Source organism: Tuber melanosporum (assembly GCF_000151645.1).
Source record: "Tuber melanosporum whole genome shotgun sequence assembly, scaffold_132, strain Mel28".
NCBI classification, from domain to species: Eukaryota; Fungi; Ascomycota; class Pezizomycetes; order Pezizales; family Tuberaceae; genus Tuber; species Tuber melanosporum.
In genome coordinates, this window is record NW_003298789.1 from 106,339 (window position 1) to 122,475 (window position 16,137).

Sequence of the window (16,137 nt, forward strand, 5' to 3'; positions counted from 1 at the left end):
CTGGCTCGCTCGTTCAGGGTGTAGGGTAACTGACGAGCAGGACGGTATCTATGTTCTCGTTCGTCCCAGGGTGATTCCATCGTCGTTTAATTGCTGCTTGGGTTTGGAGACGGCGGGGTTTGAAGGGAAGACGCGTTGGATCACTGTAGAATCCCAGGTTATCGAGTGGTGTGCTATATCGTTCGAGTTGCCTCCTCAGGTAAGATCTGGTACTGTTTCTTTATTTTTTGGTCTTCCAGAGAGGCTGAACAACTCACCTTTTACTGGGGATCGCCTATGATACCTGACGCACTGTTCAGTTAGGATATGATACCACACCTTTTTAGGGCCTCAAAATCAAGTGAGATAAAAGTGGTTTTGTCAACTTATCTTATATAATCAATCATTCCGTCTTTCCCCCCAGAACCCATACCGCCCAGGTATCAACGCCAAAAATGTCCACATCTGCCCCCTCGACCCCTCCTGAGGACCCAGGCCTCTTCCGCTGGACCCTAAGCTTCCTACTTGTCGGTATGGCCTGGTAAATAACTTCTATCCCCTCCCCGGTCCTCTACCAAGCTAACCCTCATAGGGGCCTAACAAATCCGTACCTCCACCCTCACCCCTCGCACTCCCTACACGCAACTAACAACTCCTAGCTTCATTCGCAAAGCCGCGGTAGCATACAACCCCCCCAAGCGTGCAATCCTAGAAAATCCACAGAATGGTGTTTTGAAGGTTTGGATTTTGAAGTGTGTTCTCCAATTACTGAGTAGATAGGTAGGGTAGGAAGGGTGACTAATGAGGTGGAGGGGGGGTGATTTAGGGCGGCGTTCGCGATGTACGATTTATTAAGGAGACCTGCTTACGCTTTTCCATTGTGTATGTTTTTTTGTTTTTTTTCCTTTCTCTCCTATTCTTTGAAGGGAGGGGGTGAAGGGCTGATGCGATATGCGACGTGGGGTAGTGATCAACCTGACTGGCTCGGTGTGGTTTTTGTTGTTAATTGGGGGCGCTGGTATCATATGATATTTTTTCTTTCCTTCTCTTCTTCCTTCCTTCCTTCGGGTGAGGCTAATGTGGGGTGTGACAGAGCTGAGTTTGGCGGTCCCGATTGTGAATTCGCTGGCCTTTTTGTTTACGGTTTTGGGAGATTGGCTGGCTGATGGGAAGAGGATCCATAGAGGTTTGCGTTCCTTTTGCGCTGCTTTAGGTTACGGGTTGCGCGGGATGGGGGGCTAATGGGGGTGATGATAGATACTTGGATTGGAATGGTGTTGGTGCTTGGTGGGATTGGGCTCTGTGTGCATAGTAAGCAGTGAAGGAGTGAGGAGGAATTGCGAGATATATATATCATGCCCCGTTTCGAGTATTGGGTTGAGGGGGAGGGTTTCCTTTTTTAAATAATGATTATGATAGATGGATGAGGGCTATCTATTATTGGAGAGTGATATGCTTAAGGAGTCGTGATCTATTGTATCATATCACACAAGTATGATATGATACGATACCCATGACCACCGCCGACCTGCAGAAGTTTGGAAAAGCACTCGCCGTATGGTACAATCGTACAAACCGCAACCAAGTACTGTACAGTACATACCCCAAAACAGTATAGTGCAGTACAGCAACTGATGCTAACGAAAAAAAAAGCTGTCCACCATGTTATATCATAGTAGAGTATGATAACACGATAATTCTTGACTCCTCTACGACTACCATACACACCTCCAGCCAAACCACGCTAATGCGCCCGGAGGGTGGGTCAAATGGGGGGGGTTGGAGTCAGTTGTCGATATCATAGCTAAGGAAGGACTCCTCGCCGGTAAGGGGTAATAATATATGGCGACCGCTTCTATCGCACAGTGTCATAGAGATCTCGATATCTGCCTTTTTCCTCCCAGAGCAGATGAGGGTGGCTTTTCAAAAAAAAAAAAAAAAAAAAAAGGAATTGGAAACCACATGGAAAATTAGTAATTTATGATCCATTCCGTTCGTCATGGGATGTCTAATCATGAAATGTCACTCGTGAAAACGGTTTGCGGGCAAGGAAATGTTTGGATCGCCACCGGAAGGTGTGATGGGGATTTCCCGGATTAATTGGTGTATGTATTGTGGATTGTGTTGCGGGCTGGGATAGATGGGAGACGAGAGGATTCTGGTGGCAGGTACTCGGGTGGCGGAAGTGTCTTGCCTGACTTTCTGGGCGGGACAAACTGACCCTGGATTACATAAAAAAGGTCCTCGCAGATGCCGTATCATTGTATGACATCTAGACATCCCTCCAACAGACTACGCATTCAGGCCTCCCCCACTCCCAATCCTTGGCTTCATTTGTAACAGGAATGGTGTATTCGGGACCATCGCCCACTTTCCTTGAATAGCAGAGTTTCTCCTGCCCTCGCACCACCCCCTTCCTCTCGAACAATCGGCGAGTATCATATTATTATTATTATTACTCTTTCTTCTCCTTCTCACCGCTTGACCCAGTATCACACGCACAACACAAGCTACAATGGATTTAACTCGGCCATCGATGGTATCAAATCCACCGGATGCTCCCTTCTTGACAGCCAGTCACACGTTACGGATCACGATACCACTTCCGGAACAGAAGTCAAGTCACTGGCTCGTTTTTACCCCAAGCCGCGGATACCCGCTTTTGCCAATTCGACCGGAGGTATTGTACCTGTATTATGGTACCGGTATTCGAGCACCTTCATCCTATATCAGAATAGGCAAGTGGGGAAGTGGAATGCAATGATAACGTAGCTGCCGTACCCGCGAGCTCACTCGACCAATTACTAGGCTCGGATCGTCATCTTGCTTCCCAGGCATGCCATCTCTGCATCTGCAGCTCCTCAAAGTGCGAACCAGTTTGCTCATGCAATTCTACCCTCCTTTATACTCGAGTGGCAGCGTCCACCCCGCTCCAGTATCAAACACCGCACACTATAATCGCACATTATCAGTCTCCCCACTGAAAAAGATAGGCCTAGCCACCCACGCCGTGCGTCGTCCGGTGCGCTGCGCGGTAATTCACCTCCAAGCCCGAGAACTCCTAATCCAACCACTGAGACGCCTTACAAAAGCATCTGGCAAGCACCACGATTCCCAACGCAACGAGATGCCCTCCACCACCCTATATAACTCCGGATATGGACACAAGCAAGCTTGTACGAGTATTATTGTACTGTGCCTTTCCCCCACCTTCACCACCACCCAACTCCATCACGCGCATGTGAGGGATCAGCCTTAAGAAGCATAACTCCTCCCATTAATATCTAGCATCCCATTCCGTTTACGCAGTCAAATACCGACGACCAATGGCCCGTATCGTGAGGTGAAAATGCACTTCTGGACGCTATTTAAACACATTCTGGAGGCAGCCTTATTCAGTAGCGTGCGCTGCTCGAGCAGTCTTATGCGTGGCCGGTCCGAATTTCGATCTGGGCTGGGGCACAATGGAAGGAGTGGTGTTGGAAAAAGTCGGATTGGTCGCTGGTAACGTCGGGATGGATCTTTTTCTTTCTTTCTTTTTTTTTCCCTTTTCTTTTTTTTCCTTTCTTTCATTTTTCTGTTTTTAGTTGATTCGAGGTGGAGCTGCAGTGGGAGTCAGGATTTTGGGGGAGCTGGGCCTTTCTTTTCTTTCTTTCTTTCTTTTCTTTTCTTTTTCGGTGGTGGTGGTGGTGGTGAGGTGTATTCGAGTACTCGAGTATATTTATTACCGGTATATAAGGATTTGATTGTTATTTTTGATAATGGGTTCAATATAATTTATAATGGGTGCTTTTGCATCCGTTAGAGTACTGTACGTGGTCTATTCTGATAATGATAGGGCCATCAAACGTACGGTAAGCGCTCTTAACTCTAGAGCCATGGATGTCGAAGCGGGCACGATGAAAGCTCTGGATTCCGAGGGGAGCCACGGCGCAGCACTCGAAGATTATGACACAGTATTGCACCCACGTATCATATCAGGAGCAAAGAGGCTCACGCCACACCGGTAATATATCGGGGTACAGTACAGTACCGGTAGAGTATAGTATATCCCACGGTGGTGCGTCCGGCCAACAAGGCACGGTGCATAGCGTATCTTTCAGGTACAAGGGTTTTCATGTTCATGACATTATGATAGCCGGTACCGGCACTGCGGCACTGTGAACGAATAGGGTGGAGGATGGCATACACTTGCTGGAGTAGTCAGTGGGTGAGTGTCGTGTGTCCTCGAGTATGATATATAATTGTACATACGCAATCGATTGGTAAATTAATTGGCTTCGAGCCTGATGTGCGAATTGGATTTGTTTTTGCTTAGCCGGGTGGAACGTGGTGGGGTGTCGAGGGCGAGTACGAGTACTGTACAGTATCATACCAGTGGGGATGGGTGGTATTGATATTTGTTTGGTGGACGGTGTCCGGGCGGGTAGTCTAATGTATCATGGGCTCTCTCAGGAAGGGAGAGGAATTCCTTGCAGGGCTAGAGAGAGTGAGCGAGTGATATGATATTCGTAACGCTATCGTAGTATGATACTGTACTCGTACGGTATCATAATAGTGGTATTGTTATTTATTCACCACGGCAGACTACCCGAGTAGACCGCCATCGAAACAGGCCTCCTCCGTGTCAGCTCCCTCCGGTCGCCGGTAACTTGGGGCGCTCGAATACTAGTATCATACCGGTATTTGGTCTCCAGTGGTCGTGTGTAAGGGTGGGTATTTAGAGCCCGGCAGGCTAACAACTGATCCTGATCCAGGGTGTTGCTGGAGCAATCGCCATTTCTCCTTTCGGAAGTGGTCCCGACCTTGCGCCATCACCAAAAAATACTCACCTGTCATCACTCGAACTTCCCACAGTACGGTACTTGTAAAATCTGGTTTTAGTTTATAATTATATAAATCACTGTAAGTGCTCCAGCCCCTGGTGGAGGTGGGCCCGAATTTTTAATCAATCCCGCCCCCAGCACTCCTTCCTTGAATGAACGAATGCACTCTTGGCAAGCTCCCTCCCGCTTGGTCACTCCACAAACCGAAGTGGATGCAAAGAACAACTCATCGCTTCCCACCCCTCATTGAATCCGAAGGGCTGCCTTTTTTTTTTTTTTACCCTTTTTGTTTGCTTTTTTTCTTTTCTTTCTTCCGGTGGGGTAGGGTTGAATTTTTTTTTTCCAACGGAACCCGTTATTGGTGCTTTGGGTGAGGGAGTTTCTTGCTCGCAAAAGTATGGTACAGTACTGTACACTCGAGTACCTATTACGATAGCCCCAGGGTGATGGATGCACCGGTAGGTAGGTATGATACTCTAGTAGATTATGCTTTGTATCGGTACCTGTTGGACCAGGAGCATAAGGTGCGCGCACGTTTGCTAACCATACCGTGCCGGCACCGGTAGTTGATGAGGTTACAGTATGATATCAGAACCTCCCCTCCCTGCTCCCTTCCTCCCTCCCTCGGGTCCATCTGGGGTGGGGGGTTCATGATTTCGTGGGGTGAATGAGACATGTACTCGAGTACTGTACGAGTACGGTAGGGAAGAAGAAAAAAAAAGAGAGAGAGAGAGAGAGAGAGAGAGGAAAAAAGTGTGGCTGGTGTTCTCCACGAGTGGGAATTCCTTGATAGTGGGTAAAAAACTCGGCTGTTCTTGGTCCGTTTTGGAGCACAGCCAATATCAAATGAAAATTTTGGGGAGGCGGGGCGTTGTTGGAGGGGGCTGTTACTTGTATTCCATGATACGACACACACGACACAGCTAATCACGGTAGAGTTGAACCGCCCAGAATTGCAGAAGCGGAGGTTACTTTACCGCCACCGCAAAAAAGTTTCTCTCAGCCGTAATTCAACCTGTTGCCTTTTTGCGGGCCAGCGGACCAAACGTGCCCAATCGGGAAAGGAGGAGAAAAAAAAGGGAAGAAAAGTCTTCGAGTACTCGTACAATACAGGTACCGTACAGTACAGTACAAGCGCGAGTTGGCGTGAGTCCGCTCGTGATCTAGCCCGTCCATCCTAGCTCAGCCGAATATCGCAGGCGAGCGGGCAGGGGACAGAGACAGGACCCTTTGCTCACACCGCCGCCACCCTATTAACTTTATGGAGCATTTTGTTTACTCCTACACACTTCCCCTTCCAACCCCCTTCCCCAATTATCTCCCTATTTGTTGAAAGAAGGGTGTGTGAGGGAAAGTGTCAAAGTTCTAATAATTTACCGTATGATACCCTTCTCCCGTCTGCCGTTGGTTGAACGGTTTTGGTTTTTTTGCTTTTCTCTCTCTCTCTCTCTCTCTCTCTCTTTTTCCTTGAATCTTACCTTCCACCCCCCCTCTCCAGTGCTTGCTTTACCTCCGTAGTCTACCGGTACTCGAGCGCTGCTTGTTGCTGTGCGGTCAGCTTTCCTTTTCAGCCAGCCCGGCCTAACCAATACCCGTAACCACTCTGCTTAGTTTTATCCTTTTGCATCAGTTTTTCCTCGCGGTTTGCTCATCCTGATTTTTCAATTCGAAAGTTGTTGCTTTGCTTTCTTCTTTCTCTCCTGATGGCATCGTAACTCAATTACAAAGTCCGTCATAGAAAGCAGCATCTACCGGTAGCAGGGGGCTAGGAGTTGGGGGAAAGAACGCGAGGAGCACTGGTACATACAGTACCGTACCATACCCTACTTGCACCGTAGCAACAGCAGCAGCAAGCAGCAGCAGCAAGCGGAGGCATAAGCACGCACAAGCAGGAGGGAGCAGCAAGCAGAAGCACCACCACCACCACCACCAGCAGCAGCGACACACAAACCGATATCCCGATCAGTGAGAAAGGTGAGGGTGAGAAGAGAAGCGAAGAGGAAGTCATCAGCAACAACAACAAGCATCATCATCCATCATCACCATCCATCATCACCATCATCACCATCATCATTATCACTGTCGCCATCACCACCACCATCGTCGCCCTCTTGCATTCATAGTCTGGGAAATCAGACACACCACTGACGTGAGTGGAGTGAGTCTCTTTCTATTTTTCCCAAATATTTATTTATAATATTATTATTCTATTCTTTTGGTTCGTTCGTTCCCTCTTTCGTTCGCTCCATCCCACCACCACCTTCCTTCCTTCCTTATTCCTACTCTTCTCCTTCCTCCCATTCGGCTACCCGCCCCAACCAACCAACGAACCGTCACCTGGACCTTCTGTCGCTCATTACCAGCAGCGGCCAGTCCTTCAGAGTACTCCTCCCACACCCACACACTGCATACACACATTCTCTCTCTCCCTCTCTCCCCATTCCCTTCCCTCTATTTTCGTCGGATCATTTCACCGTCGTTGTCGCTTTAGCCTTCTATCGTACTCATACACTCTTACCCTTTCCCTCTCCCTCCCGCACTTTCTCCTTTCAAGCCCCCTCCCCCCTTCGGTCCGCATTCACTAAGCCTTTTGCCCCGATAGTTCGCCCCTCCGTCGCCGGTCCTGGTCGGCTTGGTTGAGCTAATCGCCAAAATCGACGCCGAATAACGTGGGAGTCGACCCCAAGTGGAAAGGTACCAACTCAATTCGCATGGCAACCGTTCTAGTGCTGCTTCTCTGACTTGTCGCTTGCACCTAGGCTGTACCCTACCTGTCGGCTGATTTGGATACACCTCAACGAAAATGGGCCATACCGCTGAGCCTTCGATGGTCAGCTCTCAGGGGAGCTACACGGCAACGGATCTTTCACGAAGGACGGAGAATACAAGTTACTCTATTCCAGAAGACGGACACCCTGTCACCATACAAACCTCCCGGAAGAAGAAGAAGGACCATGAGGTGACTAGTGCTGTTAGTACGGTTGGGCATGGAACAAATGCTTCTCTTCTCATAGAATACTTTGAGAGTGGTAAAGCCAGTACTTCTGGTCGTCGTCCCAGTGTCCGCGTCAAACTTACTCCAGCTGCGAAGAAGCGCCATAACTTTAAGGCGTCGCCCGATGGTCAAGGGCTACAAATTTCCGACGTTGGATCAAGGCCTGGAAGCAGACAGGATCGCCGGCCATCGCACACTCAACGGGTATCGCTGTCTCCACACGTCGGGGAGGATAGGATGATTATGGGTGAGCCCAATCACAACCGTTCTCTCTCCGGTGACCAGACGTCGGTCATTTCTTCACAAACTTCCAATGCGGACGATTCTAATCTGAGTCACTACCCGCTTAATGTCACCGTCATTCGAGAAGCCGGCAGTCCCCGATCCACCTACAGCTCACCCCGCGAGATGGAGGAAACCGAAATTGCCTTCCGTACCCGCCGGCGACCGAACAAATCTGGCACACGGAGCCATACCGAGGGGTATCAGAAGGATGTGTTGAAATCAGCGCAGAAGGGAAGGAGTAGAAGTGTTAGTAGGGAAATTGATGTGGCTGGAGAAGCAGGGCTGAAGACTGCCAAATTGGGCCGGAGAAGAAGTCGAAGCTTGAGCAAGGAAAGATTGTCCATGTCCAAGGAGGAGAAGCAGATGATTGAACAGGGTGTGATGGAGGGCCTTGAGAAATTGCGTCTGCCCAAACAAGGAAAACAGGGCAGCCGCGGTGGAGGCAAAGCAGACGCAGATCTATTGAAGGCGCCTCGCATGCGAAGTCGTAGCAGAAGCCGGGATCGCGAGGTTGATGAAATTGCTGCTGAGAAGCTCCGTCAAAAACGGAAGGCGTCTACTGACGCGGAGCGGAAGAGGTCCGCTTCGAATGTCACTAACCCAGCACTCCTTGAACTCGTCGAGGATGCCATCAAACGCATGATCCTGCCACAACTTAACGAGCTGAAAAGCGCTCAGAACCAAGCAAAGTTTGAACAATCTCTCTCACCGACATCAACGCTCGATCGACAGGGAAGTACGAAACGGCCCGATAAGACTCGTAGCATGCCAGATGTGAAACCTATGGTTGTTCTATCCCCCGACATTGACCAAGGGAATGGGCAAGGTGTAGTCATTTCTGGCGGCGGCAGGGATGGCGATAATCAAGAGGTAATCGATCAATTTATTGACAAAATCCTTGTTATTGCGGGTGGAAACGCTGATTTGCTTTCACAAAAGTCTGAGGCGTCGTACCCGAGGGGGCCCGGGTTTGGTGGTGTGAGTCCATCGGTTCATTCAGTTGAGGATGGGGAGGGTGTATCTCTCGTTGGAGCTGTGCCTGCTCGTGGTAATCGCGAGAGACTGGAGATGCCGGATCATCCGGACCGACTAGATACCCCGGGGACATATGCGGAGACCAGGGCATCCATTCTCTCGGCAAATTCTGGGCTTCCCTACCCGAATCAGAATGGGATGCCGGCCTCTGGAAACACTCCCCCACCAGTTCCGAAATCAGAGTTCCCAGTGTTTAGTGAGCTGAATCTTCGCTCGAGGGCATCGAGCATTGTTTCCGAACGTACCGGCCTTGATGACCATCGATCGAATGCGAGCAAGCGGTCCCTGGCTGGCGAGAGGGGCATAAATGAGCCAAGCATTGTTAGCTTTGCACCGGTTGGAGATGAGGAAGACGGCAGGGATGACATTAGCTCGGTATCGTCTGGTTCGAGACGGAGTATTGGTTCGCCAACAACCCTAGCCCCGGGAGATGCTGCTGTTTCGATCTTATCCATGAGTTCAACACAGAGCACCAAGCTAGCTAAACAGAGGAGAAAAGGAAAAGGAAAGGGTGGCGAAATGTCTGGAATTAACGAGGCTGATTACCACGAAACATCTGGAGGGAATCAGGTGGTCAATGATTATTTTGCCCAAGTGCGGGAGATGGCTCAATCTAAGGCACTGCAGGAACCGAGAATGCATGACACTTCTATTGAGGCTCGGCATGTCTCCACTTTTACTGGTAACGATTTCGATGATAGCCACATGGAGAAGTTTGATGGCCAACAAGTATTCTCTCTTGGCGCCAACCCATCCATGAGATCAACTCCAGTAGTCGCTGATTCCGTTCAGCCGTCCGTCCTCGACGCTCCTTCCAACGTCGGCTCCAACCTCTCCCATCGTCAAAGTCCTCTTCCTCAGTTAGCTGCGAGTGCACTACCAGAGTTTGATGATCCGATGCCTGAGTATGGGCGCATGGCCGAGGATGATGAAGAGATCAACACCAACCCCTCAATAATACAGGGCCCCGGACGTGAGCCCGAAGACTGGCGTTTCGACCCGCCAGCTCAGTCGGCCAATGAGCTTCATCTTGGCGGCGACCGTGGGATGGGTGCAGATGACAACTTACCCCCATCGCTTAGAGCAGGCCAAGGCATGTCACCAACTTCACCAGCACTTAAAGACGAGGGCTACATCTCTGCAGCAAATCCGGGGATGGCCTCGCCTAGTCCTATGACGCCTGTTCAAAACGTGGGTGATCCGTCTATGGGGATGGGAGCGATACGTGGCACCGGTTCTGAGGACGACAACTATTCATATCACGGTCACGCAAGGATGGCAAGCGGGAATTCTCACGGAATGCCTTCACCATTATATGACAGCTCGACAGGTAGGGGTATCGACAGAATTCAGTCAAGGGACATCGTCGCTTTGATGGATCACGTAAGACCTTTCCAAGTTCGGGTAAGTTTAATTTTTTTTCGCTAATGCTGTCTTTTTGCAGCTCACCGTTCGCGATGCGCAACGAAACGCGCGAGACACCGAGATTTTAGTCACTCTTGTCCGGAGCGCAGCGGAGATGAGGAACTCTTTCGAAGATATGAAAAAGACTCTTGAATCGCAACAACATGCAATCATAGATGGCGTCGACCAGAATACCGAGAGAAGTGTTCAGAAGGTCCTTCAAGGGCCGCGACCACTACCCCCATCCGCCCCTAGAGCACCTCGATATCCCAAGAACGACGACGATGCTGAGGATGAGGGCCCGGCTAAGAGACGCAATGTTTTCCGCAGAGCGCTTAAGGGGCTCAGCATGAGAAGCTCCAACGACTTACAAAGGATCGAAGAGATGTAAGCTCCCCCCGGAATTTGCGGGGCTCATCGGTTTCCGTGCTAACCAAGTTAACTAGGCTGCAGACTCTTTTGGGAGAAGTGGAGGGATTAAAAGGAGGCCAGAATTTTTATCAGCAAAGCTTGCTGCAAAGTCAGAGTATGGGAACCTTCGACGCCATGAAAAGTGTAACTGAGGGCCAAGATACCAACCCAAATTCTTCAGGTGGGAATTCAGGATACTGCAGCGGCGCCCCTTCCAAGCAACCCAGCAGCTCCAGAATTTACCAAGACGAGCGACCGCATCAACCCACCCGCATTTCCCCGATAGAGGAAGATACCGCTCTTCGAACTCCACCACGCTCGAGAGGAGGCTCCATCCCTCTCGAGACACCTCCCGATGCCAGGGCCCCGCCAACGGCTTTCAGCAATGAGAACACCCCGACGAAGTCCGAGAAGCACCAAAAGCGCGAATCGAATTCTTCCTCGCTAAATCCTAAGAATAAATCTAGGTGGTCGGAGACTACCGCGTCTTCGGGATTTAGAGCAATGTTCGGGCGTGGTAATCGTGGTGAATCTAGGTCTGATGTTGATCTCTATGACCCTTCCATTCCGAAGGACATGCAGCAGGGATCGGCATACTCGGAGGAGCCAGCAGAGAGAGCACACTCTCCTCATCCTCCACCCTCATCCAGAGATACTGATGCCCCGATAAATCACTCTAACCGCAGGTCTCTTGAAGTGCACCATCCTCAACCTCGCATCCCGTACAACCACCAACTGGAAGCGCAGGCACAACAGCTCTTGGCCAATGGAGTCATTCCTAATTCGCCTGGCATGAATGCCTCTACCTCGAGTCTTGGGACCTTGCCACCTTTGGGCCCTGGTGGATTTTCGAATGGGAAGTTGGTGTCTCCTCTGGCTCGGGATGCCTATGACCAGCACCGCCAGCAGCTCCAGCAGCAGCAACAGTCACCTAAGGGACCATCCATCCCACCCAGGGTTAAAGAGGACCCTATTACGCCTGCCCCCACGGGTGACGATCCTTCCGTCACTTCTCGATCCGATAGAAAGAAGAAGCATCGGGAAAGAGACGAAAATGGAAAGAAGCCCAAGAGGACTGAGGAGGAGAAGGCGGCACGCCGGGAGAGGAAGGAGAGGAAGGCGCGTGAGAGAGAAGCAGCAGGACTTGATTCTGTTTCATCCACCTCCAGGAAGAAGTCGCGGGATCAGCTGTCCCTCGATGGTGCTACTGGGCGTCATGGAGTAAGTTCCCTCAAGGAATTCGTATTCTCACAGCACTAATACTTATTCCGTTCCTATAGGATGTTGTTTCTCCACTTTCCGCCAGATCACCTTCCATTCAGTCCAGATTGAATGGACCTCGTCCTCTATCGAGCAATAGCAATAAGGAGAATACCCGAAGACATAGACACCAGGGTTCACAGGGCACCGTTGGTAAGCTCCCACTTGCGATTCTTTCCCCATCAGACAATCAAAAGGCTAACTGTGCGCAACAGATACCTTTGGCAATCCAGAATATGATAACTACGGCTCCTACCGATGATCTTGATGCATAACCTTCTTGAGCGATTGATGTTTTTTTTTCCTACCTGGTCTCTTTGTTTTGCTTTGTTTATTTCATCATGTGGGCGAATGCTCAATTTTTCTCTAACGATATCCTCTCCCTCGCCCCTTCTCTTGTTCACGGGGTGCAAGCACTTTTTCTCTTCCCTCTTTTTTTCACTCAAAGTTTCGTGATCTTTACAAAGCGAAAACAAAGTTTTCACCATTAGTCGTAGTTACCCGCTATTGCCATTTATACCACTAGCTTTTTTCCTTTTTTTTTCCCCTACCCTCTTTCGTCTTTCCTTCTGTTCTTTCCCCTTTGCAAAAACTAGCGAGGCACGCCTTGTCTTATTTGTCTGTTCGATTTGGAGTGACTGACCGGGCGAAAAAACAATTGGAAAAAAGTCATCGATTTATCATAATGCACTTTTCCCTTCCTTCCTTCCTACTTTCCTTCTCTCTTTTTTTCTCTGCCAACCAAAAAGAAAATCGAAGAAAGTCCAAAAAACTGGAGTTTGGGTCTTTTGTTCTTTTTCTTTTTTCTTTTTTCTCGCTTCATAGTGTCATTGTTATACTTCTCCATGGGGTTGAAAAGTAAAGGAAAAACAATTGAGAACGAGACCTCGGTATGAGAAAAAGTTTGTAGTTGATTGTATTTTTTTCTTCTACCCTTTCTCTCCCTCTGGTTAGTGAAAAGTTAGATGGGTGATTCGTGAGGTGGGCGGAGATGGACGCATGCATGCATGTACTCGTACTCTATGTATGTAATGTCATTAATTTTGGGATGATTGAATGATAATATGGTACGAACGCCCTTATGAACCATAGGGGATAATTTATCTTGGGGAGAGTTGATGTAGTAATGATGGCTTGGCCTCGTATGCGGATCGTTTGCGCTTCGAACACAGTACCAGGTGACAGCGGCTAGACCGTGGGAACCCTCAGCGAGGCGCGGCGAGACTTGGCTGCAAAAAGCTCCTTGATTTTAACTACAGTAGCAAGCAGCCTAGCCATGCCGCGCCTCGCTGAGGGTTCACACGGTCTTTTTTTTTTCATCCGAAACGCATGGCCGATCTGTCTTGGCGTGGTTTCACCACCTCGAGTTACTCGAGTAATGCCTTATCTGTGCTTGGAACACTACGATACTCGTACAGTAACGTAATACCAGTTCTTTTTGCTCTATCGAGTGATATCACGTGAATTGTATCGGTCGGGGCTAACTAAATTTTGATTTATCGAGACTACAACTTAGGTTACTGTACTGTACTATCTCCTTCCTTAAAGCGCCGTCGCGGTAACGAACGCCAAGGTGAATATATGCCCACTTTTTTCTTAGAGAGAGGGGGTAGTAGAATCATGGTCAGCCTCCCCAGGCACGAATGCCGACAGAGGACTGTTAGTATAGAATTCTGGTCATGATTTTAGCTGCATCCATCATACGAGTTAGTGCGTTGAGCCCGAGGATAGTCTAAACGGCGTTAAGAAATTCGGAATCTCACAACTTAGGACTTCCAGCTTAGTGTACAATGCTTTCACCTCTGCGGAATCGACCTTGCTAATGTCGGCCATCATATACGCGATCTATTGCGGCAAAAATGTTTGTCGTTAGCGACCGTATATGGTAATCTAGCTAAGAACTCCCGAGCACGTATACCTACATCACCACGACTATCAGAGATTTGCTTCTCTACGTTATAATCCCCGAGAATATTGTTGACTTGTCTCAACACACCAGGGCGGTTCTGGTGGATGAATATGACACGGAGATGGCTCACTTCAGCCACGTTTAGGCTCCTGAGAGTCACTTCAGGCATATTGGCGGCTCCAGTGGTGCAGCCGGAATTTATATATCTGAGTAATGCTCCACCAACCTCAGCGCCGATAGCTTCCTGAGCTTCTTCTGTCGACCCACCAATATGAGGTGTAAGAATAACGTTGGGAAGGCCTCTAATCTCTGTCACCCAACGAGCAAGGTCCTCATTGAAGTGGGGACCATCAGCAGGGGGTTCGCAGGGGAATACGTCGAGAGCTGCACCAGCTAAGTGACCGGAACGCATGGCTTCACTATATTTTTAAAAAAGATAAATTAGCTATTAATATGATAATTATCATAGCATGTCGGATAAGGGGGGCTACCCTAAGGGCGGGGGATCGTACCATAAAGCCTGGAGATTAACTACACATCCACGAGAAGCGTTGATAAGATAACTCCCTTTCTTCATCGCCCTTAGCTCCGCGCGGCCAATAAGACTGTGGGTCTGCGATGTTTCAGGAACATGGAGGCTAACAAAATCTGATGAGGCCAGTAGTTCAGTTAAATTTTTAACTTGTCTTGCTTTGCCAATTGCTACCAAAGGAGCGGCATCACAGAAGAGGACGCTCATCCCCATCGACTCAGCTAAAACAGACAACTGGGATGCGATATGGCCATGACCGATGATGCCTAAAACCTTTCCACGAATCTCTCGACAACGAGTGGAAGCCTTCTGCCAGGTGCCAAGGTGCATTTCCATAGATTTATCGCCAATTCTACGAGCAAGCATGATAACTTCGGCAATTACCAATTCAGCAACCGAACGAGAATTGCTGAAAGGGCTATTGAAAACAGCAATGCCGCGTTTTGCTGCGTATTCTAGATCGACTTGGTCTGTCCCAATGCAGAAGCACCCAATTGCCAAAAGGTTCTTGGCATGATCAAGCACTGAAGCAGTAAGTTTGGTTTTCGAGCGGATCCCAATAACGTGGACATCTCTGTTCAGGAAATATTAATCGCACATTTAGCAAATCCAGGTTAATGAGGACAACAGTTGCAATCAGCGATATAGGGAGCGTGGATGCCTACCGAATCTTCTCAATCAACTCGACATCCCGGAGAGAAGAGGTGTGAAATTCCACCTGATATCCTTCCTTTTGCAGTAACTCACATGCAGTACGATTGATGTCTTCTAACAAAAGTATCTTGATGTCGCCGGTATTGAAAGGTTTGGGCTGCTTCTTAGGAACAGCTGGGAAATAGCTGGTTTCAAAAGAGGGACTTGTCCCAGCATTAAAGAAAGCACTCGGCGAAGGGCTACTGGGCACTATCATGTTGGATACCGGTGTTATATCTCTTGGGATTGTCATTGGGGGATTTGGGGGGTTCAAACAAACAAACCCAAGACGGTTTATTCGGGGGTAGAGTATTCAAGGCGAGCAGTAATGGTTCTCTACCTACAGAGAACGGTAGACAGAGATGGGGAGGAGAGCGGCAGCGAGGGGAAGGTGTAGCGTTGGTGGTGGTGGCGGTGGTGGCGGTGGTGTTTGAGATGGGAAAGAACAGAAAGGGCGAAGATGAGGGATGAGGATGGAAAGGATCGTATATGGGGGCCAACAAATTTTAGAGCTGCATAAGCGCAGGGGTTTCCGAGGGAAGGGGATTAGGGAATACGGGGCAGTGGTGTAAACATTAGGTATCATACACGGGCCGGTGCGACGTCTTTCGCGGTATCCTGAGGGCAGACGGGGGGCATAATAGTTGGGGATTCCGAGGCATGGGGTAGAGAGAGGTCTGGAATGATTGCCGAGTATTCTCCAGTAAACGGTAAACTGGATAAGGACGGGCCCTGCCATTTACCGATAATTGCAAAGAATCCGTCGACGAAGGAACCTAGAAACAGATCCGAGTGATTGGGCATGTTG

At 49.3% G+C, this 16,137-nt stretch overlaps 4 protein-coding genes; 2 read left to right on the plus strand and 2 right to left on the minus strand.

Annotated features, from left to right (window-relative positions):
* Positions 1–395: 395 nt before the first annotated feature.
* Positions 396–1,004, minus strand: GSTUM_00002419001 (uncharacterized protein; the record flags this gene model as incomplete). XM_002836165.2 has 2 exons in its annotated part: positions 396–777; positions 849–1,004. 2 exons carry the CDS (start codon positions 1,002–1,004, stop codon positions 745–747), a joined length of 189 nt encoding a protein of 62 aa, XP_002836211.1. The 3' UTR covers positions 396–744.
* A 52-nt stretch (positions 1,005–1,056) lies between these two features.
* GSTUM_00002420001 (uncharacterized protein) lies at positions 1,057–1,301 on the plus strand (the record flags this gene model as incomplete). Its single annotated transcript, XM_002836166.1, has 2 exons — positions 1,057–1,165; positions 1,237–1,301. 2 exons carry the CDS (start codon positions 1,057–1,059, stop codon positions 1,299–1,301), a joined length of 174 nt encoding a protein of 57 aa, XP_002836212.1.
* Positions 1,302–7,632: 6,331 nt separating this feature from the next.
* On the plus strand, positions 7,633–13,284 carry GSTUM_00002421001 (uncharacterized protein; the record flags this gene model as incomplete). XM_002836167.2 has 5 exons in its annotated part: positions 7,633–10,503; positions 10,565–10,911; positions 10,971–12,156; positions 12,216–12,348; positions 12,411–13,284. 5 exons carry the CDS (start codon positions 7,633–7,635, stop codon positions 12,455–12,457), a joined length of 4,584 nt encoding a protein of 1,527 aa, XP_002836213.1. The 3' UTR covers positions 12,458–13,284.
* Positions 13,285–13,902: 618 nt separating this feature from the next.
* Positions 13,903–15,582, minus strand: GSTUM_00002422001 (uncharacterized protein; the record flags this gene model as incomplete). The annotated part of the gene is made up of 4 exons (XM_002836168.1): positions 13,903–14,040; positions 14,118–14,523; positions 14,617–15,210; positions 15,302–15,582. The coding sequence occupies 4 exons, from the start codon at positions 15,580–15,582 to the stop codon at positions 13,903–13,905; spliced, it is 1,419 nt and encodes a 472-aa protein (XP_002836214.1).
* Between the last annotated feature and the right edge of the window lie 555 nt (positions 15,583–16,137).